This window comes from Pollicipes pollicipes, unplaced genomic scaffold, assembly GCF_011947565.3.
Source record: "Pollicipes pollicipes isolate AB1234 unplaced genomic scaffold, Ppol_2.1 Scaffold_5724;HRSCAF=6776_pilon_pilon_pilon, whole genome shotgun sequence".
Classification (NCBI taxonomy): domain Eukaryota; kingdom Metazoa; phylum Arthropoda; class Thecostraca; order Pollicipedomorpha; family Pollicipedidae; genus Pollicipes; species Pollicipes pollicipes.
The window spans coordinates 27,860,256-27,885,132 of record NW_023596746.1 but is presented as its reverse complement, the minus strand read 5'-3'; the positions used below and the strand labels follow the sequence as shown (position 1 = coordinate 27,885,132).

Sequence of the window (24,877 nt, the reverse complement as noted above, 5' to 3'; positions counted from 1 at the left end):
TCAGGAACAGGGTGTTGGGGTCTGGTACAGGGTGTTCGGGTCAGGTGTAGGCCAGCCTGTCAGCAAACCAGTCGGGTCACATTCTGTGAGTGCGCCGCGCCTGGCGACAGCGGTGTGTCGCCGCCGCCGCCGCCGTCGTCGGGCGCAACCAGACCTGACAGCGGTCCCCCCGGCCGACAGCACGCGTGTGGTGGAGTACACCAAGGTGGGCTGGGAGCCGGGCCGCGGCCGGCGCTCGGCGGCCGCCTCCTCGGCCGGCTCGGTACCGTCGGGCGCGCGCTCCGTGTCGGCCGCCGCCGCGTCCTGGGACTCGCCGGCTGGTCCGCCCCGCTCCGCACCGCAGGTACGGCGGGTGGAGACCGGCGCCCGGTGTCGGAGGTCGGGGAGAGGGACGCCCGGCACGGCTGGTGTCGGGGGGCTGTGTTTGGGCGGGTTTTCGTTCCAGGGTCTGTGCCGAGACACGTGTCTATGAGCGGAACATCGCGCCGTTGTCCACCAACTGGAGGATGTAAAGTGTAGGTTGTGCATGCTGACACGTGCCTTCCGCCATGATGCACTGTGTAAAGCACTTTCTTCCCAATAACAACCTCCCACGATTTCCGTCTATTAATGTTCTTACAAAAAAGCAGAACAGTGTTGTGCCGTTCCCAGCACTATCACTGCGGTCTCGACGCCGCCCTTTCGTTCTGTGCCGTCGTTGCGCCGACCCCGCGCGGGTGGGGCCGTGTCGTGGGTGGGTGCGGTGCCTGAGACTGCCGTCGCGCGCGCCGCCAGAGCTCGGCCAGCGAGGCGGCCCTGCCGGCCGGCGGCGGCCTGGTCGAGGTGCTCGTCAGCCACTGCGAGTCGCCAGGACGCTTCTGCGTCCATATCGTTGACGAAATCCCGGCGCTGAACCAGTGAGCGCTCGGCGTCGCGGCGGCCGGCCCGGCCCCGGTGCCGGGTGGGCGCCTGGGGGATGTACCCGGCGCATGTGAGACGCGGCATGAGACGCGGCTGCCCGGTCAGCGGCAGGATGGGCGCGTGCTGACGCTGGCTGGTCCTGTCGTCGCCGCCTCTTATGGTGCCTGTTTGTGAAGCGCGCCGCTGTCACTCAGCGCCCACACAATGGGCAATTGGGTGCGTTTTGGAACTCGCCTTTCGACTAGTCCGTCTTCGTTCCTTTTTGTTGTGGTGTATTTATAGCAACTGTATCTTTGATTATCGACGCTAGCAACTGTCATTAGCGTCGTCACCCATCGTGGAAGTGGACGTACTGAAGACGTCGCGCGACAGGAATCGGACCCGGACCCCGCGATCCCGAGACAAGCGGCTCACTCTCACACCTCGCGGCGATCCCGCCGCGCAGGATGATGCAGGAGATGCAGGAGGTGTACGCAGTGGGCGGCGTCAGCAGCCACGGCTACTGCTGGAAGCCCGATGACGTGGCCGTGGCGCCGTCGGACAAGCTGTTCTACCGCGTCCGCGTCCTGAGCGTGTCCGAGACAGACCCGGACAGTGTGCAGGTGATGCGCCGGTCAGGGGCGCGCGGGGACCCGCCCGTCGCGTGGCACCAATCACAGGCAGTCCAGACGGTCGGCGGCGTCACAGGTGCAGGGCCCGTCCACCGCCTGTGATGGACCCCGCGCGGAGGGCGGGGGGGGGGGGGGGAAGGGGGCTTCCCCGCGGCCAGAGACCGGGCCCACGCAGAGGAGCTGCCGGCTGCAGCCCCCAGCCAACCACCTTTCGCGCGGAGTGCATGAGCGAGACGTGGCGGGTGAGGATTTCCTCCGTGGTGTCTGTCGGCAGGCGGTGACTGGAGAGCGTGCCCAGGGCTGATACAGTGTCGGGACTGAACTGGCGTTGTATCTGTATTCTTGGTCTCGTCGTCTCTTGCCATATCCGGTACGAGCTGCGCCTTACCACCACGTAAGCTTTCGTCGAGCCGTCCTCAGCGGTGCTCGACCTCCTGAGGTGGGGCGCGCCATCGCCAGCTGATCACGCCTGTAACCACGGCAACGCGGCGGCCCCTGGACGGGAGCCTGGCGGCGGCCGCTCGCGACACGCCCAGCCGACGTGACCCTCCCCCCGGCCCTGTCGTCAGGTGTACCTGATCGACTACGGCAAGCAGGAGACGGTGCGCCAGCGCGACATCACGCTGCTGCTCAAGCAGTTCGAGAAGCACCACGCCTTTTCGATGCCGTGTCACCTCCACGGCATCCGGCCGGCAGGTGGGGTGACCCGCCACCCGACCCTTCCGACGCCGGGAACCGCCTGACAGAGGGGGGGGGGGACAGGGGGGGGGGGCTAACACCGAATCTGGACAGCTGGGTCGGGCGGGCTGGTCTTTGCGCCGGTGGCGACTTCGTCGATGGGAGCGGCGGGTCTCTGGTGTGGTGGGGGGGGGGGGGGGGGGGGGGGGGGGGGGGGCGTTGGCTACCTGTCGGTGGGAGCGGCGGGTCTCTGGTGTGGTGGTGGGGCGTCTTACGGCCGGGGCCGCGTGTTGTTCTCTGGCGGGCGGGGTGGTGTCATGGGAGAAGGGGTCGGCTCTTTGGCGGTGGGTTGTCGTATGACAGTTTTCCTTGTGGTTGCTTTGATCTGACGGAGGACGACGCCGCGAAGTTAGTGTAAACGGTGGCGCCCGGGGAGGAGGCTCGGTCGCCCCGGGTTCTGATGGTGGGCAAGCGTGGTTATTTTAAGCGCATGAACTGTGCACATCACGAATCTTCTGGTGACTTTCGGAGGCCTTGTGAACATACTTGTTTCACCCGCAATGGCTTATGTTGTCAGGCGACCGTGGCAAGTGGACCGGATTCGCGATTGATTTTCTCAAGAACATGCTGAACCAGACCAAGAAGCTGTTCCTCGTTCCCAAAGTGGTGCGTGGTCTGCGCGATGGCTTTGGCTGATATCGTTGGACTCGACTGGACCTGCAGCGCTGTTGTGCTGTCGCTGAGCTGGACGAGGGCCGCCACCGAATCCACCGCGAATGGGCAGGGCGGCTGGCATCCGTCACTGTCGATCGGTCCTGACTTGCGATCTTGACCGTGACCCGTCCACGCCGCACTGTGTGCGTCCATGGGTCCCCAGCAGGGGAGTCCGTGAGCTGACCCTGACCTCTCGCACATCTGACCTTGACCGTGACCCGTCCACGGTGCGCTGCGTGTGCCGGTGGGTCCCCAGCAGGATAGTCCGTGAGCTGACCCTGACCTCTTGCACATCTGACCTTGACCGTGACCCGTCCACGGTGCGCTGCGTGTGCCGGTGGGTCCCCAGCAGGGAGTCCGTGAGCTGATTCTGACCTCTGACACCTCTGACCTTGACCGTGACCCGTCCATGCCCCACTGTGTGCGTCGATGGGTCCCCAGCAGGATAGTCCGTGAGCTGACTCTGACCTCTCGCACATCTGACCTTGACCGTGACCCGTCCACGGTGTGCTGCGTGTGCCGGTGGGTCCCCGACAGGTAGTCCGTGAGCTGACCCTGACCTCTTGCACCTCTAACCTTGACCGTGATCTGCGCCCCCCCCCCCCCCCTGCTGTGACCTGTGTCGTCGTTAGTTGAGAGCGGCTGCTGTCCGTGTCCCGGCTGTGACCACATCTCGCCCTGCTGTGCCTTGGTCAGGTCCCGGGCGGCCAGGGCGACGAGACCACATCCCTGCCGTGCGACCTGGAAGCGGAGGAGCAGAGGAACATGGGCGCCCTGGAGCCGGTGCGGCGGATCCGCACTAGCTTCGCCGGCAAACTGGTGGAGCAGGGGCTGGCCTTCAGTAACAGCAGGTACGGTCGCCGGCCGCCGCGGTCACCGCGCCTCGTCGGCGCTCGGGACGACCACGTGGAGGTGCCATGGGCGGGGCTGTGCTGCGTTCAGGACGGGGGAAGGGAGGGGGCGTGCAACGCAGTTTGTCCAGGCCACCGGCAAGGCAGAGTCAGCAAGCGCAAGCCTTGCCGTGATATGCAGATTGAATGTCTGCATGGAGGATTGGTCAAGCGCGATTGTCGTGGCCAACTGGGCCCGCCTTCAACACGGCGTTTGCCCTTACCCGCGACCGGCGGAACGGCCGGCCCCGGCCATCGCCTCAAGATACTGCCTCCCCTGCTGCAGGGGTGCCCAGCCGGTGGACTCGTCCGGTGGCGGGCTGGTCGGCGCGCTGCCGCCGCAGCGAACTGTGCAAGGCACCCAGCCGCCGGGGGAGGCCGGAGGAGTGGCCGAGTCCGCGGCGTCGCTGGCCACAGCCGCAGCCGAGCCGTTGGGCTCGCCGTCCGACGCCGGCTCCGAGGCCGGCGACGAGGAACAGGAGGTGGGCGGCGCACGGGGTCTGACTGGCTGAGGGGCGGGGCCGCGGTGAGAGGGGGGGGGGGGGGGGGGGGAGCAACGGTCAGTGTGCTTCTGGACGTGAATGATAATCGGTGTCGTATGAGTGCGACGTGTTGTACGGACGACACGTGACGCACGTCGCCCGCGCTTCTTCGCTTGCTCTCTGTGCTCGGACGGCGTTCTGCCGTGCTTGGAACCCCGCCGAGAGCGTGGCTCGTCCAGCGCCGTCTGCCACGTGTCCCAGCGTCCCCCCCCCCTCCCCCTTCTCCCTCCGGCTGTGGCACCGTGTTCCGACGTTGCGTCCGTACCCAGGAGATCCCGCTGGGCGGCGACTGGGCCACGATCTCGGGCCGGCGGCGCGAGTGGCCAGAGCCGCTGCTGGCGGAGGGCGCCAGCTCGGAGCTTTGCGACCTCGAGCTGAACATGCTGGCGGCCGAGCAGGCGGCCGAGGCCGTCGAGGAGCGGGCGTTGGAGGTGGACTGGCTGCCGGCGCGCGTGCCGACCGAGACGCGCTTCATCGGCCGGCCCACGCACGTGACCATGGCCGGCACCGTGTACCTGCACACCTATCCCAAGGGTAGGCGGCGAGACGGGCTGGGCGCGGCGCCCCCATGTGTACCTGCACACCTATCCCAAGGGTAGGCGGCGAGACGGGCGGGCGCGGCGCCCCCATGTGTACCTGCACACCTATCCCAAGGGTAGGCGGCGAGACGGGCGGGCGCGGCGCCCCCATGTGCACCTGCACACCTATCCCAAGGGTGGGCGGCAGGCGGGGCGGCCCCATGGTACCTACACACCTTCCCCAAGGGTAGGCGGCGGGCGGGGCGGGCGCGTCGTTCCCACGTGTACCTGCACACCTTCCCCAAGGGTAGGCGGCAGGCGGGGCGGGCGCGTCGTTCCCACGTGTACGTGCACACCTTCCCCAAGGGTAGGCGGCGGGCGGGGCGGGCGCGTCGTTCCCACGTGTACGTGCACACCTTCCCCAAGGGTAGGCGGCGGGCGGGGCGGGCGCGTCGTTCCCACGTGTACCTGCACACCTTCCCCAAGGGCAGGCGGCGGGGCGGGGCGGACGCGGCGCCCCCATGTGGGCCGGCTGTACCAATAGCCTCACCGGGCGCCGTAGCAGTATCCCCAAACGTAGGCCAAATGTGGGATGGCAGTGTTTGCACGTGCAGGGCACACTTCCCAGCACTTTCCAGAAGTGGGCCTCCTACTGGGCTCGGACTTTCCAGATTGGCGTGTTGCTGTCAAAACGTGCCCCGACTGTTGGCAGCGGCGTGTTCCGTAGGATTTAAGCGAATTAATGCACGTATGGCGTCCCCATAAGTCTCTGTGCTAAGACTGACCACAACGCTGCGTGCCCTGACGCCTCCCCCCCCCCCCCCCCCGTCGGCTCGCAGGCAAGGAAACCTTGGACATTCTCCAGCAGGCGTTCAGTTCGAAGTACGGGGGAAGCCAGCCGCGCCCGTGTGACAGCTACTGGTTCGAGGGGCAGCCGTGCATAGCCAAGTACTTCCTGGATGACTGCTGGTACCGCGCCAAGGTGCTGCAGGTCGGTCCGGGGACGTCGCAGCCGCGCCGGTCCGGGTGTGCGCGCCACAGAGCGGGGAGGGGGGGGGGGGGGGCGGCGAATGCGTTAACGCCGATGTGTATGTTGCGTGTTGCATTTCCGGCCTGATGATAGCTCATTAGGCGTTTGTCTCGCAGTTGTCAACGTCTGTGTTCGTTTTGCGACCGTCTGTTCCGATGCGGTGTCAAGCTCAGGCCAGTCAAGATGGTTGACTGGCTTACTCGGCGGGTCGCCGTCGGCTCCGCTGCGGCGGCGGTGCTGCTGTCGTCCCCTTCACGCGGCGCGGTCGTGCGGCGCAGGTGCACAGCGAGAAAGTGTCGGTCCAGTTCGTCGACTACGGCAACACGGACCGCGTGGCGCCGACGGAGCTGCGCAAGAACGTCTTCATGGAGCACGTGCCGGTCCAGGCGCTGCACTGCGAGCTGCACAACATCTTGCCGGTGAGGGGGGGGGGGACGGCGGCCGGACCGTGAGGGTGATGGGCCGCCCGCCGCACCGGGCTGGTGACGCCGCCAGCAGCTGACGCGGCCCGGCGGCGAACACTTGTCTCGTCTGCTGGAGCTCGTGTCTTGTCCTTCGGCCTTGGGAATTACAAAGATTGCGAAGAAAAAACATTTCACTTACGTTTTATCTGAGCTGCTTGGCTAAGCGGGCGTTGTTGGGACTTACGCACCTTAAGTTTCATGTGTTATGTTTACTTTGTTGACGCGCTCCATAGCGTGGTGACTTGACCTCCGGCCTGTATGTGCGGCCCGTCCTCTGCATGAGCTGGCGGCGTCTGCGTCTGACCGCACGCCTCCCGTTCTCAGCTGACGGAGGACGGCACATTCCCGGTGAAGACGCTCAACTTCCTCCACTCCCAGATCGTGGAGCGCGAGTGTCACGTGCAGGTGCACCACTTCAACGCTGCCAGGAGGCGTTTCCTGGTGTGTGGCCGTGGGCGGGCGTCCGCCTCCGCCGGCTGATGGGTGGATTTAGCTTGTTTGCATTCACGTCATGTGTGTGGCTTCCACTTCCGCGGGTTCTTCTGGCCTCCTTCGTTGCGCGATTTCGGATACGTCAGACAAGGGGTTTGCGGCTTGCAGGTAGCACGTTTACCCATGCGTCCTTTATTCTTATAGATTGGGCAAGGCTGTTTCTCCCTGCAAGAGAAGTGACTGCAGTCGTTGCGAGATGCTTATTGAAGTACTGTGAGCCGGGCTTGGGCGCCTGTCGTTACTTTTCGGGACATGGTGATGTCTGACAGAGTATACTGATGCTAATTAATTTGATATGACCCGATTGCGTGCCCGTAGGATGTGTCAGCGAGGTCAGGTGCATGTGAGGGACGCTTAAAACGGCGCGTTTCGGACTTTGCAATTCCGGTTAGGCTTGACGATACTGTGGAGCGGCGGTCGAAAGTAGGAGCTTACTACCGGCGGCTTGAGAAGAGGTCTGGTAGGGACGACCGGCGAGGGGCTCCGCCGCTTGACGTCCGTCGTCACCGCCTCCAGGTGTCGCTCCAGCTCGTCCAGAGCGCCATCGACGTCAACGAGCTGCTGGTCAAGATGGGCGACGCGCGCTACATGACTGACGAGGAGCTGGCGGCGGCGGCCGGCGGCGCCGAGACTGTGCTGGACGCGCTGCTGCTGCGCGCGCCCTACCCGCGCCTGCAGCTGCCGGCCGGCGGGACGCCGGTGCCGGTGATCTGTATCGGTACCCTGTCGCCGTGCCTGCTGCTGGTTCAGCCGCAGAGGGTGGCCGGCGACTGCGGGCCGCGCCTGCGCCAGCTGGCCGCCCACCTGGAGGCCATCGATGCTCTGCCCGAGCGGCTGGCCGAAGAGGCGCCCGCCCAGCCGCTGCTCGAGAGCCCCGCTGTCGGTACGGAGCTGGGGCTGGACAGCTGTGCTGTCGAGTGTGGAGCCGGAGCCGGGGCCGGAGCCGGAGCCGGGGCCGGGGCCGGAGCCGGAGCCGGGACCGGGGCCGGGACCGGGACCGGGACCGGGACCGGGACCGGGACCGGGACCGGGGCCGGGGCCGGGGCCGGGGCCGGGGCCGGGGCCGGGGCCGGGGCCGGAGCCGGAGCCGGAGTTGGGAGGGGGACCTGGGTGGCGACAGGCGGCAGGCCCTCTGTGCGGAGGCGGGGCGGTGAACATCTCAGTCGTTGACACTGATCGAGCTTGTCCAGTTGCCGTCTGCTCGGAGCAGGAGCGGCCGGCCCGCCACCCACTGTGCCAGCATCCAGGGCGCGGGGGCTGTTGGAACAGGCTTGTGTCGGCTAGAGGTGGCGGCAGGGTTGACATTGCCCGTACTATCGCTACGGATCGAGGCCAGCCGAGAAGCGGTCATAACGGGCTAGTTCCGGCACCCCCGCCGTCGCCGCAGGGCCAGAAGAGTTGCCGTGTTCCGGTACTCCGTCCCCGCACCTCCCCGTCGCCGTCCGTGCGTTGTGACACGGTGTGGCGGCTCCGTGTCCGCAGGCTCGCCTTGTGTGTGCCAGTTCTCGGACGACAAGGCCTGGTACCGCGCCGTCGTCCTCAGCGTCGACGGCGACGCGGCCAGGGTGCAGTACGTGGACTGGGGCAACATGGAAGAGGTCAGGACCAGCAGGTCAGTACGGTGCGGCGCCTCTAGACGGAGTGGTCTGCTGACGGAGCGGAAGATGGCACACCGGCACCGCCAGGCCAAGCGCTCTGGTTTTCCTAAATGATAACGAATTGCTGAAAGGCTTGCTGAAGTATTTTCAGGACTGCTGTAACTTGTTGCGTTCTGTCGAGAATGGTGCGGCGGTGAACGGTCTATCTGCGATTTGTCCATGCGCCGCGCGGTTGGTATCGCTCGTGTTCACGATATCTCCGTTGTGTGCGGACCCCTGTGTACCCGCCGCCATCCGCCCCAGTCTGACACCGGCGTCTTGCCGGCGCACTGCCAGCCTGCGCCAGGTGCCGGCTTCGATGCGTGACGTGCCGGCCTGGGTGCTGCTGGTGGAGCTGTACCGCGTCAGCCCCGCCAGCGCTTCCGGCTGGACGGCCGAGGCCCATGAGGCCGTGCAGGCGTGCGTCTTCCAGCAGGACGTGCAGCTCTGGGCACGCGTCAAGGTGCGCGGCCGCAGGGTCGTCCGCCGCGGCAGACAGGGGCCGGGGACGGGGACGGGGACGGGGACGGGGACGGGGACGGGGACGGGGACGGGGACAGGGACGGAGACGGGGACGGGGCCGGGGACGGGGACGGGGCCGGGGCCGGGGCCGGGGCCGGGGCCGGGGCCGGGGACGGGGACGGGGACGGGGCCGGGGTCGGGGCCGGGGCTGGGGCCGGGGCCTATGCCGGAGCCGGGGCCGGAGGGTCGGGGCTGAGGCCGTGCCGGGACCAGAAGGTCAGGGTCGGGGCTGAGGCCAGGCTGGGGCTGGGTCTGGGGCCGGAGGGTCGGGGCTGAGGCCGGGCCGGGGCCAGAGGGTCAGGGCCGAGGCTGAGGCCGGGCCGGGGCCGGAAAGTCGACCGGGCGGGCGGGCGGTGCGCTCCACACTCGGTGGGCCGGGCTCGGTGTTGGCCTGGCAAGGTAGTGGAGTTGGGTCAAACTGTCCGCGCGGTCCTGCACTAGGTTGAGGTGGGATCGGGACCAGCTCAGCGGCGCTGCTCGCCAGATGGAGGCCATTGCACTTGGCTCGGGTCAGGGGTGGCCCGTGTTTTAACACTGGTTAGGTTATCTTGGATCGTGATCAGGTCGGGCCCGTTTCGGTCAGGTCAGGTCAGCAGCAGGTCGGCTTCCGTCCAGCCTTGTGACGGAATCAATCGAGCCAGGCGGTGACGTCATCCGTTGGTCATGTGTCACTCGGCGGGCGCCCCGAATGAAAGAACCGCCCGTTCATGCCCGGTCGCGTGCCCGGTGCTACGGTGACCAACGGTGTCTTGCTAGGTTATATCACGAGATTAGGCGACAGACCCGAAGGACTGTAGCTGCCCTGCTGGAGTGAACGGAGCCGGCCGGTCAGAGTCGCTCCGGCGCTGTAGAGGGCCGTGCAGCCGGCCGGCCCAGCCTCGCTCGGGGCCCCGCCGTCCTGTGGCCGCTCTGACCGTCCGCCGGCCCCGCCCGCAGCACGGACAGCGGGAGCCGCCGCTGCTCGAGCTGGTGGTGTTCGACGAGCCCGAGTCGCCGGAGCCGAAGCCGCGGCTCGCCTACCAGAAGGCTATCGACGACGGGCTGGTGGTGCTGAGCGCGGCGGGCCGGCGGCCGTAGCGCGCCGCTGCCGGAGCGCCGGGGACCAGCGGTCGGTGGCACCGGTGACCAGCGGCCGGGGGCATCGCGGACCAGCGGTCGGTGGCATCGCGGACCAGCAGCCGGGAGCACTGCGGACCAGCGGCCGGGGGCACTGCGGACCAGCGGCCGGGGGCATCGCGGACCAGCGGCCGGGGGCATCGCGGACCAGCAGCCGGGGGCACTGCGGACCAGCGACGGGGGCGCGGGAGGGGCCAGCTAGCATGCTGGGCCGGCCACAGAGACGCCCGCGCCGCCCGGCACGGTGGGTCACTGAGCCATGGCGACTCAGACGTGCTCGCGCTGGGGCCGACACCGGCCCCACGTTTACCGGCGTGGCCGTGCCGAGGTGGTCTTGTGTGGACGTTTTAGGACGGGCGGTGCCGCTGTGGCGCTAAGCTGTTGTCAATGCTGGCTGTGTCGTGGACGGAGTACCAGGTGGATTCGTCGTCAGGCGCCCCTGCATCGGAATCTGGCTCGTCCGCGTAGTTCGTTGAGAAGCGCTTTCGGAGACTCGTTTCTTTTATATGGAGATACATTTTCATACATTTGTCGATTCTTCTGATTGCACGGGGCATTCGCCTTGCAACTGCAAGCAGCAAACATCCATGAAACGGGAGCTCTCTGGGCAGGGAAAGAAAGTTTCGAAACTGGGTCCCATGCTGCCTTCTAAATATTAGCAATTATGTATGCCGCACGAAAACCGATGCAATAACGCAAGAGAGCTGAGGACGGCGATCGGCCGGTCGGAATCGGTAGTTGTGGCGCGATATTCATCGCCCTAATGGTGGCGTGTGGCCTTTCTGGTCGCCGTGTCCGTGTGAGGGCTGGCAGGCACTCTGCCCTGATGTACCCGGCGTGTCAGATCCTGCGTGTACTGGGCTCGCCGGGAAAAAGGCGGAGGGATCGCTGTGATGTAACGGGATGACTTCATCAAAACCGGTGTTATCCGGTTCGCAGCCTGATCTGGGTCGCCCGGTAAACAAACTGAAGAGAAAGCTTCTCTGCTGTAAGAGCATGTGGACAATGCAGCTTTCTCACTCGCGATGACTGGAAGCTAAAACCACGCCCAAGTAACGGCAACTTCACAGCAATGGGTGTAGCGTGGCTGCAACCACAACGGTGCCAGTCTGAGACTGGCACCAAGCCGGTGCGGGAAACGCAGATCTTTGTTTCAGCTTACCATCCACGATCGGCTTGTGAGATGTGGCAATAGCTCGCGTGATAATACCTGCAGTCACCTGAACGTAAAATAAAACCAACGATGGGAGGACGTGACTCGGGTTATAAAGTGCGAACGCGCTTGTGAAAATAGCCAAGAAGTTTAACAAGGTTATGCTGATTGAGGTAAGCATGATTGATGTAGTTTACGCGTTTCGGGCTGGCCGGCTAGAATTTCTGCGTCCGAAAGGGGAGGGAGGGGCGGGGCGGGAGTATTGTATGCTCCGCAAGGCGTGCACAGTGCATTGCTCCAGCGAAGTTGTGGGAGGACGAGCTGGCGAAAAAGAGCGAAGGGAGCAGAAGTTACGAAGGCCCACGCGCACCGGACCATTCACGGGACGGAGCCCCACCACCGAAGAGCCGGTCCGGAGCTTTCGGTGGGGATGGCAGTGCCGTCCTGGGGATGCCGTCCGTTTTTCCGATACGTGACGACGCTTTCCCAGCTGTTGGCGTGCGTCCGTGCCCCCTCTGTGGACGGCACCCACGCCGGCTGATTGGCGGTAAAAGCCGAACCAACCGCTCCATCAATCTTCACTACTTTATTTTCTCTGCTCTTTTGTACCGGGCGTTAACCCTAGGGGGTTAAACCTGGTTCTGCGCTGTCCTTAGCCGCTGCCTCCCATCTATAGCACGTCATGAATACCCAGCGCACGGCGCAGCATGACGTCATCGACGAAACAACAGAAGTAAACATCATTCAGACACCTCCCGCAGCGCCTAGGAGGCCTACATAGGAGGCTTCTTCACCGATGAGCCCAGCCTCCTCCGCGAGTCTCGATTCAAGGTGGAAGGCGAGCTCATCAAGCTCACCAGCACTCGCGGCCTTGATATTACATGATTACTTGGTGGCCGAGAGCATTCTGATCACGACCACCGCCCAAACACCGAGGGTCTCCTTAAGGCCATCCCTTTCCCCGGACGGCCAGCGAATTTCGAGCTATACCGCGCACTCAGCACGACACGTACCACCATTTTCTTTTCGCACTGGACCTCCGTCACAAAACACGGGAGTGCTTCGGAAAGCTCCCCGCAGCACACAACATTGCAACAATCGCACGCACCGCCGGAACACGCAAAAGCATGCTGACACTCATTCAGCAAAACACCACCGTGACACATTGAGGCTGGGAGTGTCTCATTTTCCGTCCGTGTCCTTCTGTCACTGCCCCCCCCCCCCCCCCCCCTCCCCTGCCGACGCTGCCCTCGCTACAGGCGCGTGGAACGAGCGCGCACCGGCCGAACCCCACGCTGTGCGCGCTGCGGCGGCGGACACGCCGAATCCGACCACGGGTACCCGCGCTGGGTGGCCGAGCGAGAGGTGGCTCGGGTTGCCGCAGCCCACCACATCCTGGCATCCGAAGCCCGTCTTCGCGTGGCCGAATCATGGCACCCCTCCCCCACCCGACCCGCTTGCCCTCCGACCTGTTGCCCCTCTCCACCATCAGACTCTTCATGGCCGCCCGGCTTTCTCCCCAGGCCGGGGGGCACCCATCCCGGCCTTACTCCAGCTCGCATGGCCACCCCGACAGCCCAGGCCCCCTGCGCACACCCACCCTCGGGCCGTACAACCACCCGTGCCGCCCCGGCCTCCTCTCTACCACACCCCACCTATCCATGCTACCGGGCTCTGGCAGGGGTGTCCCCCTGCATCCGCCTCTTGCCAGCTCTCACACCAGTCTGCCACCGACCCACTCTCACTCCGTCATACCACCTATCCGTGGCCGACCTCCCTTCCCCCCTCTGCCCATCCCCAACGCCACCAACCCGCGTCTCCCAAAACCCGACCCACTGCTTCCCGCCCAACCCGAGCCCTCACTCCACCATGCTCGTGCCACCTCTACCCATCCTTGTGTCAGTGTCGGTCCATACTGACCTGACCTTCTCATCGACCACACCACCCACGCAATCCACGTCCTCCCAAATCCAACTTAACTCCAAAATATCCTTTACCCAGGCCGCATTCAAAACCGGGCCTACCCGCCGCCGCGCACCCGTGCCTAACCCCTCCCCTCATCAGCGATCTTTTTGCAGTAACTCTGCCAGCCAGCTGGAAAGAGAACACAGTTATGCCTACCCTAGTGCCTAACAAAAGCTATTCGCACCCAAAGGCTACCGCTCTATTTTGCTTACTGGCTGCGCTGGACATCAGACTCAGGCACCTTCTTAAAAGCAATAATGTGCTCGCCGTCCACCAGTGCAGATTTAGACGCAGCACACCCACAACAGACAGCCTCACGCGCATCGCCAAAGAAATCCAGCAGGGCTCGCACAGGAAACACACCACCATTGCAGCATGCCTGGACGTCTCATCAGTATTCGATCGCGTACAGAGATTAGCTCTTCTCTTCAAAAGTCACGAACTAGGGTTGGACGACCACCTCGCCAAATTCACCACCCATTTCCCGGCAAACCACACCTTTCACGTCAGATGCGGCACGACGGTCTCGTCACAAGCACAATAGAACCGGAGCCTGTACCAGGGGATGACTCTCACCAACTCTCTTCCTCATCCTGATAAACATGTTCAAGGACTGCACCATCAAACACTTTCAGTGCTCACTTTTTGCGGACGATGCGGCCATTTGGGCAACACGACACTACCCCATCAGAGCTGAAACAAATTGTACAAGGAAGCCTAGATTACATGGAATGGTGGCGTCAACAGTGGGGCTTCGTCCTGTCCACAACCAAATCAGCCACAGTCACTCCGGGCTGTCCTCGCCGAACCGTCAACTTCAGATCAACGGTAGAGCTTTAAAGCAGCTTAGACCTTCAATTTCTTGGACGAAACACTCATTTAGCACTCACGCCAGAGAAATATCCGCTAGGTATGCGGAGCGCAACGACATCCTCCGTGCTCTCAGCGGCACGGACTGGGGAGGCAACCGCGGAAAAATAATAAGCTCTACATAGCAACCATCAGACCCATTATCGAGTACAACGCATTCATTTACGGCTCCGTTGCACACCAGCGCAGCAAACGCATCGACCGCATCCAAAACACATGCATTGGGATCGCCACCAGGGCGCTACGCAACATACCCACATCTCGCCTTGAAGCAGACACACACCTGCCGTCCTGTCAAATGGGGCGGACGCAATAGGTTTGCCGCTACTGTATGAAGATACACCCCGCTAACAATCAGCCGTCGAAAGCCTGCTCCAGCATGCGCTCGGGTGTGGGTCAAATTGACCCCCAACACGAGACCGCTGCCGTTTTTTGTTGTTTTTTTTTTTTGACAGTTGACAACGCAATTGACCGCCGTTCGGAGATCACTCCGGGAAAGACCTCCAGGGTTTTGCCGGAAGGGTTTCTGAACGGCGCGGCGCAGCGACGTCAAATTTTGCGTAGCTGTAGACTATTTAATGGCAAATCGTATGATGTCAGAAAATCAGATGTTCCTTGTAAGCTCGCTGACCTACGGTAGGTCAAAGCCAGGTCATCGATTAAGTGAAGTCAATTTCCGGGGATTCGTTCAATCTGATGGAATATCGGAGTGTTCGACGAAACCATACATCTCTGAGATACTTCCTTACGCAACACAACAATTCAGTAACCGAATTCCAATGACCCAAGGTCAGGTATGAAGGTCAGGCCAAGGTAAAAACCAATCTGTTTTATTACACCGGGGTTTGCTGTATAGGATAGTTTGTGGTGCTTATTTTGAATTTATTGATCACAGGAGCCGCATAAGACATCTTCTACAGACGTCTTAAAGGTCAGAATAGGCCACCGACCTAAAATGATTCAGGCCAGCATTTCGTTTTTGGGAACATTTTGCTCTTTTTGCTCAACATTTTGCTCCCCAACGTAATCTTTGTCGCTGACTCAAATGCAAACTCAAAGCAGTCGTCTATGTGTGTGGTCACTGTAACCTTAGGGAGGTCAAACAAGGTCATTGAACTTGAATGACCATGCAGCCTTCTGCTTAGAACCGGTATCTAGGTTTTGGGGACACTGGATACCAAATTGGAGCTTGAATTGTTTGACCTTATTTGGCCCGAAGATCATAGTCTATGGATCTCACACTTTGGCCCAAGTGAGTTAACCTACAGGTCAACGCACCCTGTAAATTCTGTGTCTCTAGCCGTCTTAGTTCTTGGGATCTCAGGGGGTCAGATTGACCCCCACCGGAGCGAAGGATATCCAACCGGCCACCCTCGCGCGTGTTTAACACGACAGAATTTCAAAAGAGCCGAACAGCGCGCAAAAAGACGCCCTTTAGCTTGCAATTTGAAACAGCTCTCACAAATATCAATCTTGCGCTGCCAAACACGGTGCGAGCTCCAGAAACTAAGCCCTTTTGGCAGCACGATGCTCCAAATCTTCTATCTGAAAAGAGAAGTAACATAACGCCCACATAAATTCAGGCCATGCTTAAGGAGCATCGTGCACTACACGCATACAAACAGGTCATTTTCATGGGCGGGTCAAAACGCAACCACACGGTAGGCATGGCACTCCATGGGGCAGGCATTGAGCTTTACAATCGTCTCCCAGACAAAACATCCATGTTCACAGGCGAAGCTATAGCCATTCTAACTCAAGTTTAGCTCGTGTCGCGACAAAAACGCACTGACATAATCATTTGTCCCGACTCCAAGTCCGTCTCTTTTTCATTCAGCGTCTGTTTGTGATGGGAGGTAGTGGGCAGGGCAAGTAGCAGGAACTGCCGTCACGTGTGCTCCTCCTCCTCGTCCCGCCCGATTACTCCCCATCACCCGCATTGCCGCGCCCTGCCTTCTCACCAATCCTCGTCCTTGTTTTATCGGGGTCGCCGTGCTCCCTCGCCTGCATCCCCGGGGTTATCGGATCCTGGTGGCTGAGGGGCGCGTCGTGCGGGCCAGTCGCAGCGCACCTCAACGCTCCCCTTTGGCCAGGATATTCGGGGGCGCAGGGGCCGTAGAACGCCATGTGGTTCTAGCGGGGTGTTGCTCGTGCTGCGGCTGGGTGCTCCGTGCTCCGTGCGGGTCTCCGCTTGGGGCGCCTGACCGCGTGCGGCGGCCTAAGGGGACTAGGGGCGGTGGCGCTGAACCATGGCCAGGACGGGAAGAGGTCTCCCCTGCTACACCAGGCCGTGTGGGAGGTGCCGCTCGCCCTGTATTGCACCAGGGTAGCCCTGGCGGTGACCACTTCCCGAGGGAGTGTTGGGCCGTCCCGCAGTTGGGCTCAGAGGTCGGTGGGGAGCTACGATGCTGAATCAAAAACTAAATTTGCATGGCATCGTCTCAAGCCGGAAACACACAGTCCTCGAAAGGGGGCTGGAGCGTCGCGGTTGAGGGCCGCCGCGGGCTTCGAATCCTGTTCACTTCGGGCTGGGAATCGAATCGGGCCCGACATCTCCGGATCGCGATTTTCCGGAGTGCAGAGAAGCCTCTCTCTTCTCCGTCACGCCTCCAGCGTTGGAACGGATGTGGTCGGCTTGGACCCGTGCTCAGATGTGACAAACTCTGATGATGATGATGATGATGAGATGAGATCGCGGCATTGGAGTGGAGCCCCAGAACGGTGAGGATGCTCGCAAGACATTGCGATCTGGTCAGTTTGTGTGCAGTGTCCGAAATGAAAAACAAATAATGGACGTGTCGCTTGCAATTGCGGCAAAGCCCTAGAAGACGGAAAACTCATTCAAAGGTGTCATTATTTGCTTTGACATGAAGGATGTAAGTGACGATGATATAATTAACGGGCTAGCCGAGTTTGGGTTATGAAAGGCCGCCGTATCAGAGTCAGACTTTGCTTGTACTTAATGCCTGCCAACATCATGCCCACTTTTAATCGGACATACCTGCCAGCTGGACTCCGCGTGACGTGAAAGGGTAAGGAGGCAGGAGGGCAGGAGTTCCACACGACTTACGACCGATAATGTCCTTTCCTCAAAGAAGAAAGAAGCATTTTCATGAAATGCACGCAAAATGTTGCCTTCCTTGAGACCCCACAAACGTACCACACAACTCATCCAAAGACAGCGTATGCAGATGCAGCAAAACACATCTCAACGGATTGGCACCAGTTTGGAGGGAATCATCCCACCGCAGTTTGTAACGCTGCTCAAGCTTTCGGGCCTACGTGGGTCCCCTCCAGCCAGCCTGTGCAGTCCGATACAGGTGCGTCGAGCGGGCTTATTGAGGATAGGTGTGGAGTGCCTCCTCCGGCAGCCGAGGCCGCTCCAAAGCGTGTTGAGGAGAGCTTCCCCGTGGATGGCGGTCTTAATGGGGCGGAGATGGCGACGGCTGGACGCTGGTCCGGCGCGACCGCGGCCGGAAAACCTCTCCACCGACCGGAGCGACGTCTGACATGCGAACATCATCAGGAACCACTTCTCCGCCATCATCAACACCGTCACCATCGGCGGCGCTCAGCAGTGTTTCGTGGAAGACCTTGTACACCATTAGTAGTTGAAAGCGCATGCAGGGAGCATGGCAAGTCCGGCGGGGAGGGGAGACGAGAGCATGGACGGAGCGAGAAGCAGAAGCAGTGACTCGGCCGTCGCCGCCAGCATCAGTGGTGGCACCGACGGCGATGGCACCGCACCTAGCTAGGATGATGTCAGGGAAGGAGGGGATACTGCGGACGACACCACCAGACCCCACGTGGAACTCATCGGCTCTGTTACAAGAAACAAATGACCTCGCTTTTTACACAGACGGGCGCGTATCGAAGAATATGCTTGCAATGAAACGACGAGCCATGCAGAGGTTGAAAAGATCAGGCTCGCCTTACACTTCAAAAGCAGGGCAACTTCTGTCATGATAATGGGGAAAATTTCATTCCCAGGGTCCAAGACCAGCTGCATTAAAGTAGCCTAAGGGATGCTTGCAAGAAGCTGCATGTAAGACGACGTACTGGTAATAGAAAAAAGTAATGTCATCAGAGAGTGCATGAACAAAGCGTTCCCCTTTTCTTGAGAAAGGCTGGGTGCGGATCAAGAAAAAGACTGAGGGCAGAGGATGAACTTGACGCCCAACCGATGCATACTATGCAATTTAACGTGCTTTTGTGGAGTGCAAAATTGAAAAGGCCGCAGGAAAAACTAAGACTTTAATATGCAAAACCGAGGAGAAAAAAGAGGTGAGGCAGCCTACTTAATTTCAGCTGCGCAGCCGGTCAGAGACGGGCAGTTCACCGAAGTAGCACATGTGATTTGGCTACGCCAATTTGTAACCGCCTGAAACCCCATCCGCCGCCGGAGAAGAAGAAACCCCGGTTGCAAAATGCTATTCACTGCCGGCTGTGATCTATGCAGGCGAAGAAAGAGCCGGATGCTCCTATTTCATCTCAACAGTCGCAGTTCGTGAGATCGGGACCTCGCCACCGGCCTTGCTTAGCACGAGACAGTGGTCACGGAATAGCAGCACTCGCGCCGGAAGCGCTCTCGCGGAACCGTTGATAGCAGGAAGGCAGGCATGTGCCTGGCTGAGCTCTGAGGCGGAGCCGACTCGCGAGCCGACCACGTATGTGTGGGGTGTGTCTGGGCAGCGATTCCCTGGCTGAGATCTGAGCCGACTCGCGAGCCGACCACGTATGTGTGGGGTGTGTCTGGGCAGCGATTCCCTGGCTGAGATCTGAGCCGACTCGCGAGCCGACCACGTATGTGTGGGGTGTGTCTGGGCAGCGATTCCCTGGCTGAGATCTGAGGCGGAGCCGACTCGCGAGCCGACCACGTATGTGTGGGGTGTGTCTGGGCAGCGATTCCTTGGCTGAGATCTGAGCCGACTCGCGAGCCGACCACGTATGTGTGGGGTGTGTCTGGGCAGCGATTCCCTGGCTGAGATCTGAGCCGACTCGCGAGCCGACCACGTATGTGTGGGGTGTTTTTGGGCAGCGATTCCCGGTTTGACATACTGTGCAACCTTCCCACTCATTCTGGGCTTTACGGCCGATAGATTCTTTTTAATTCTAAGTAATTCTGACCAATGAAATGTTTGGGCCCGACATGGCCTGTGCTTTTGTCCGAAAGTGATGTCTGAGGATAGCAACAGATTTGCGAAATGAACCGAAGCATCATTGAAGGTGCGGAAGTGCTGGGCACTACTGACGATGGTGAGATCAGCAGTGTCCAGCCTCGTTTGGCGTGCACGGAAGCATGCCTTAATGCGAGTCACGTGACGGTCCTCTCAAACCTAATGAAATACTTACACCGCACAGCCATCTGACGACAGGATGAGCTGCCTGTAGACCCTCCCGCCTCTTCCCACAACTCCCCACAAGCGCAGTGAGGAGTGAATCCAGTAAAGACCAATTTCTTCACAACGTTCCACCACAGCCAAATCCACGAATGAACCTGACTCTATCGAGGCCACCACGTAACAGCGTCACGTGCGGGCATCTTGCAGATGGTAACATAGTCACGCACCTCGCGGGCGCTGCCTTTAATTACCGTGAGTGCAGGGACGTGGGCAGCGACGGCGGCAGTGGTGGCGGGCGTGGCGGCCGGGCAGGAGGTGCGGCTCCCCGCGGACGCCATGCTGCGGCGCGCGTGCCAGGCGCTGTACCTGCTGGCGGAGCTGCTCTGCGTGCTCGGCCTGCTGGTGCTGTCTGTGATCAAGGTGCAGCACTTCCTGTCTCAGCCAGTCTCCACGTCCGTCTCGTACGAGGCGAGCCGGCCGCCCAGCATCACCATCTGCCATCAGCTGCGAGACGAGGAGGCGCTCCAGCGCCTACGCGACGAGAGCGAGGCCGCCTACTATGACACGTCGAATGCGTGCTACACGGCCCTCTTCCGGCTGTATGACGCTGAGCGCGAGACTGAACTGCAGCTGCAGAACCAAAGCTGGAATGGATACGACAGGATGTTGGCAGAGAGTGAGGAGGACTACCAGCGCCTGCTGAACTCTGGCAATGGGACCGGCTACGTCCGTCTGAACGGCACCAGGGCCGCGCTCCTCAGGCTGCTGAACGACAGCACGGAGGTGCTGCTTCAGATGCTGACTGCCAGTGAGGAGCACGACTATCAGCGTCTGAACGAGAGCAGGGAAACCGTGCAGCAACTGCTGAATACCAGCAACGCCATCATCGACCATCTGATTGGCCCCCCGCCGCTGAAGCAGCCGCTGATGGCTGACCTGCTGGTGTCGGGTGTACTCCGTGTGGACCAGTTCGTCCTCAGCTGCCGCCGTGGTAACGTTAGCTGCATGCCAGCCGACGGTGGCGTCTGGCAGCTGTTGCACGGGCTGGACAGCAACGAGACGTGCTACACGCTGGTGGCACCGGACAGGAGTGCTCTCGGCAAAAGAGCGACGGTCGTTCTGGAGCTGAAGGGCCCGAAGTGGGAGGAGGAGCCGACCACCGAGCCGCCGGACATGGACGAGAGCACAAACGAGGGATCCGGCACCGAGGGGAGTACATCTGAGGGGTCGTGGACGGATGTCGACGGGTCAGGGACGACAACAGAGCAGTCAGGCACGGAGGAAAGCTCAACAGTACCTTCGCGGAAGGGGGAAGACACCACCGAGGTTTCACCGTCGGAGGAAAGCACGGCAACGGCGTTGCCAACGACAGCATCGCTGACTCCCGATCCGGAAGCAGACACCCCCGACTGGCCAGTGGAGCCAACTTTTTATCCGTATTCTGAACTCAACGAAACTCTGCGGCCAAATGTCACACGCAAGTGGCCTTTCGCATGGCTTGAAGTGACCAGGATGTCCTCCGAAGCAAGATCACACTCAGCTCCGTACGTGCCGCTCCTGATGGGCTCCAGCGCAGCACCCGACGTGATTCAGTGGATCATGTACTCGCTGTTGCTGCACACAGCCCCGGTGCCCGTGCTCGATGCCTCCAGCGGGCTGCGCGAGCGCACGCTCCAGGTGTTCGAAAACGAGGACTGGGTGGAGGTGGACGCCCGCGTGGAGGAGCTGCGTTCGCTGGACCGGCCGGGCCGCCGCTGCCGCGCCGAGTCCAACTACAGCCGCGGTTACTGCCTGCACGCGTGCCAGGTGGCCGCGCACGCCGCCGCCGCCGGCTGCGGCCTGCCGCGGCTGTGGCCGGCCGCCGGCGCCGGGCTCGACGAGTGCCGCGACGACGCGCAGGTGGCGCAGCTGCGCGCCGGTCCGGATCGGCGGCCGGCCTGCGCCTGCGCGCAGCCGTGCCGCCAGGGCCGGGTCACAGCCGCCGTGCAGCAGTCGTCCCGACTCGACTACGACCGCGTCATTACCGTCACCGTCCGGCTGGACGGCGCCATGCAGGTGCTCACCACGCGGTGGACCGTTTCTTGGAGCGAAGCTCTTTTATGTTGGCACGTGGGAAAAGGTGAACCGAAAACTGAGTCGTTCCTAAGCTTATTTATTTTCACCAGGTACCTGAAGACCAAAGGTGAAGCAAAATCCAAACGTTGCTGATGAAGATGTTTACGTTTAACACTGAGGGGTTCTTGGTTTAGTATTTGTTCACATTTACTCATTGGACTTCTGCTTTACGCAACTTGCTATTATTCGGTGATTCACGCACGTGGTGTTAAATAAGTGAGCATGGTTAGTGAGCGTTAATAGCAGACGGCGTGGGAAAACCTCCGGGAAGAGCATCTTTCAAGAGAAAACGGTCGCCATCATGCTGACTACAGGGAACGTTAATGCGACCATTGCAGCACCTGCTTTCGTGTAAATACCAACCGCGCCACGATAGGTATGTCAAATCACTGCGCATTGTGTGCCAAGACAACTTCTAGCATAACACAGGGCAGAAGCTGCAAGCCTGGCGGCTCGCCATTGTTTAGATGTTACGGCTGCGGCGCCCCGACTGCTCAGCCCGCCGCGCGCTGCCCTTGGACGCCGGGGGTCCTCACGCCGCCACGCTGTCCTGTGCCACCGTAACTGTTCATGCGGTGGCACACATGCCATTGCCCTGTGGCCCCTGACTGTTCACATGGCCGCGCTGTCTGTCCTGTGGCCCCTGGCTGTTCACATAGTCGCGCTGTCTGTCCTGTGGCCCCTGACTGTTCACATGGCCGCGCTGTCTGTCCTGTCGTCCCTGACTGCTCACATGGTCGTGCTGTGTCTTCTGTGGCCCCTGACAGCTCACACCGCCCTGCTGTTTTGTGGTGCTCTGAACGCTCACGCCGCCCACCGCTCGCCAGGTGATCGAGGAGTCGGTATCCTACACTTTCTGGAGTCTCCTGACCGACTTCGGCGGGAACCTGGGCCTCACAATGGGCGTGTCGCTGCTCACCTTGGTCGAGTTACTGAAGAAGATCGCCACCGGTCTGGTGGGCGAGCAGTGCGTCGGCGGGAAAGCGCCAAGAACATGATCAGGAGAGCGAGGTCATGGTCTGACCTGAGGCGTGACCTGGGGCCCTTTTGAGGGTGGGAACCTCAGCCTGCAGGAGCGCTGTCACCGAAAGTGATCCTAGCGTGGCTCTAATGCTAAAACTTCAGCATGCTAGTTGACGTCTAAGCAAGCCAACCGCCTTAGTGTTTCAATGTATTTCGCCTAAGTGCAAGCATTGGCTTCGGATGACCCCAAGTTGTGGCTGCAGTGGTTGAATGGTAAACGAGTGTGGCAATGCCGCTATGCTTATTCATGTTTCTACATCTCGTCTCCCGTCAAATGTCAACAGCTCTAAATCTTCCGGGCCCACATTTTAATTGAGTGTCAAAATTGAGAGTAGGGTAGCGTGCCTTAGCATGCAGTTGAATTATAATTTAAAGAAGTCTTCGGCATGTTTGACGTCTTTTTCTTCTCGAGCTCTAGCCGAGTGTCTAAGCATGGCGGCCCCAGGCAATGGAACTCCATCATCAACGAAATCTGAAAGTGTTTCCAGGACGGAAGGAACGGTGTCCCTCTTTGGTAGGAGAACCGGAAATTGAGCGGAGCGACTTACAGAACCGGAAATTCAGCGAAGTGACTTACATGCGCGTGTGTTGGGGGATCACGCTTAAGCGGCCTTCCTTCTACCTTTTTCCGAGAGGTGCACCGACCCAGAGCGCTAACCAAAACACGGGGAAGTGGAGGTCTGCGGAATTCAACGGCAGGCCAGGCCTGGGTCAGGCCGCCGGCGTTGTGACAGCCACAGCTGTACAGCGGTCGGTTGAGCTGGTGTCGAGGGAGGAGAGCTGGCCGCTTACCGACGCAGCGCCGCGCGGGACATACGGCCGGCGCCCAGCCGGCGGCTAGGCCACGAGCACGGCCTCATCCAGCTGCCTCGCAGCTACTCTGAGTCCGCCCACGGCCGCGAACGCATGCCGGTCCACGTGAGGGGCCGTCCCACCGGGGGGGGGGGGGGGGGGGGGGGGGGTGATGAAAGGAAGACCAGCTCCGCCCTCCGCTTCCGTTTCCCTGTGCGTAGGAAGGCTGCCCTGGCCAACCCTACGACAGATCAGCCGCGCTGGGCCTCCGGAGGAGGGCCGAGGAAGCGCCTACACCAGACAACTGGGCCTTCATCACAGCCGATCTCTTCACGCCCCCGGCGCCGCGGGTCGTGGATAAGGGAAGGTCTGCTGCTCCCTGCTGCTCTCAGTTGGCTCATACTCGTCCGCATCAACATCCCGTCCGTCATGTCCCCTAGGAACAATGACGGCATCCGTCTACTGCTGCAAGAACAGCACATCAGTTGTGCCGGCGCCTCCGCAACCTAAATCTTGCCAGGCCCCGACGCCGTTCTGGCGTTTTCGGGCCTCAAGGCACCTTCCCTACAACGACAGATTCCGCGACGCGGAAGACGATTGGACCGCGGTGGCGGGGTTGCTAGGCTACTTAGCAACGAGCTGTCGATGACGAACTGAAGACATCTGGCCCAACGGGACCGCTTGAAACGCTGTGGCGAGTGTCAACGGAAGGCGTACCAGACCAGCTGTAGTGCAGTGCCTCCTCTTGACGCTCCAGCCTGCTCCATGGCATACCTCTGAGAGCAGGGCATCGCCGAAGACCTGAACAGCAAGCCCAGTACAGACCTTCCTCTCGCGCCGGCCGGTGTGGGTAGCGGCGCCTTTCGCGTCCGGTCTGAACTCTGTCGCAGCTGAGCCCTATGTAGCAGTGTGTGACGAGTTCCAGCGCCTTCTGACCAGGCACTGTATGGACTTTCTGTCTGCGGGAGGTGTTTTCCGGGGTGGAGGGCCCAGCTGTGCAATTCTATCAGTCACTCACGTCTCTCTCTCTCTCTCTCTCTCTCTCTCTCTCTCTCTCTCTCTCTCTCTCTCTCTCTCTCTCTCCTCTCTCTCTCTCTCTCTCTCTCTCTCTCTCTCTCTCTCTCTCTCTCTCTCTCTCTCTCTCTCTCTCTCTCTCTCTCTCTCTCTCTCTCTCTCTCTCTCTCTCTCTCTCTCTCTCTCTCTCTCTCTCCTCTCTCTCTCTCTCTCTCTCTCTCTCTCTCTCTCTCTCTCTCTCTCTCTCTCTCTCTCTCTCTCTCTCTCTCTCTCTCTCTCTCTCTCTCTCTCTCTCTCTCTCTCTCTCTCTCCTCTCTCTCTCTCTCTCTCTCTCTCTCTCTCTCTCTCTCTCTCTCTCTCTCTCTCTCTCTCTCTCTCTCTCTCTCTCTCTCTCTCTCTCTCTCTCCCTTTCTCCCGCTCTCGCTCCCTCTTTCTCACTCAGGAGCGGGCCAGAATTTCGTCAAGGGAGGGTCCGCGCTTTACTGTGGG

General features: G+C 61.3%; 1 protein-coding gene across 1 annotated transcript; it reads left to right on the top strand.

Moving 5' to 3' along the window:
* The first annotated feature begins 309 nt into the window (after window positions 1-309).
* On the top strand, window positions 310-10,644 carry LOC119103687 (tudor domain-containing protein 1). The gene is made up of 15 exons (XM_037227303.1): window positions 310-343; window positions 775-896; window positions 1,346-1,502; window positions 2,081-2,207; window positions 2,767-2,855; window positions 3,600-3,754; window positions 4,080-4,275; window positions 4,605-4,869; window positions 5,693-5,844; window positions 6,162-6,302; window positions 6,672-6,788; window positions 7,356-7,722; window positions 8,322-8,451; window positions 8,774-8,939; window positions 9,935-10,644. Exons 3-15 carry the CDS (start codon window positions 1,347-1,349, stop codon window positions 10,073-10,075), a joined length of 2,202 nt encoding a protein of 733 aa, XP_037083198.1. The 5' UTR covers window positions 310-343; window positions 775-896; window position 1,346; the 3' UTR covers window positions 10,076-10,644.
* The last annotated feature ends 14,233 nt before the right edge of the window (window positions 10,645-24,877 follow it).

What these genes read in the sequence shown, in the direction of transcription:
- LOC119103687 (XM_037227303.1), top strand. Translation starts at nt 1,347, where the DNA reads ATGATGCAGGAGATGCAGGAGGTGTACGCAGTGGGCGGCGTCAGCAGC. An exon ending in CAGACCCGGACAGTGTGCAG is followed by an intron (nt 1,503 to 2,080) that starts GTGATGCGCCGG and finishes CCCTGTCGTCAG; the next exon opens with GTGTACCTGATCGACTACGG. An exon ending in AGCTGCACAACATCTTGCCG is followed by an intron (nt 6,303 to 6,671) that starts GTGAGGGGGGGG and finishes TCCCGTTCTCAG; the next exon opens with CTGACGGAGGACGGCACATT.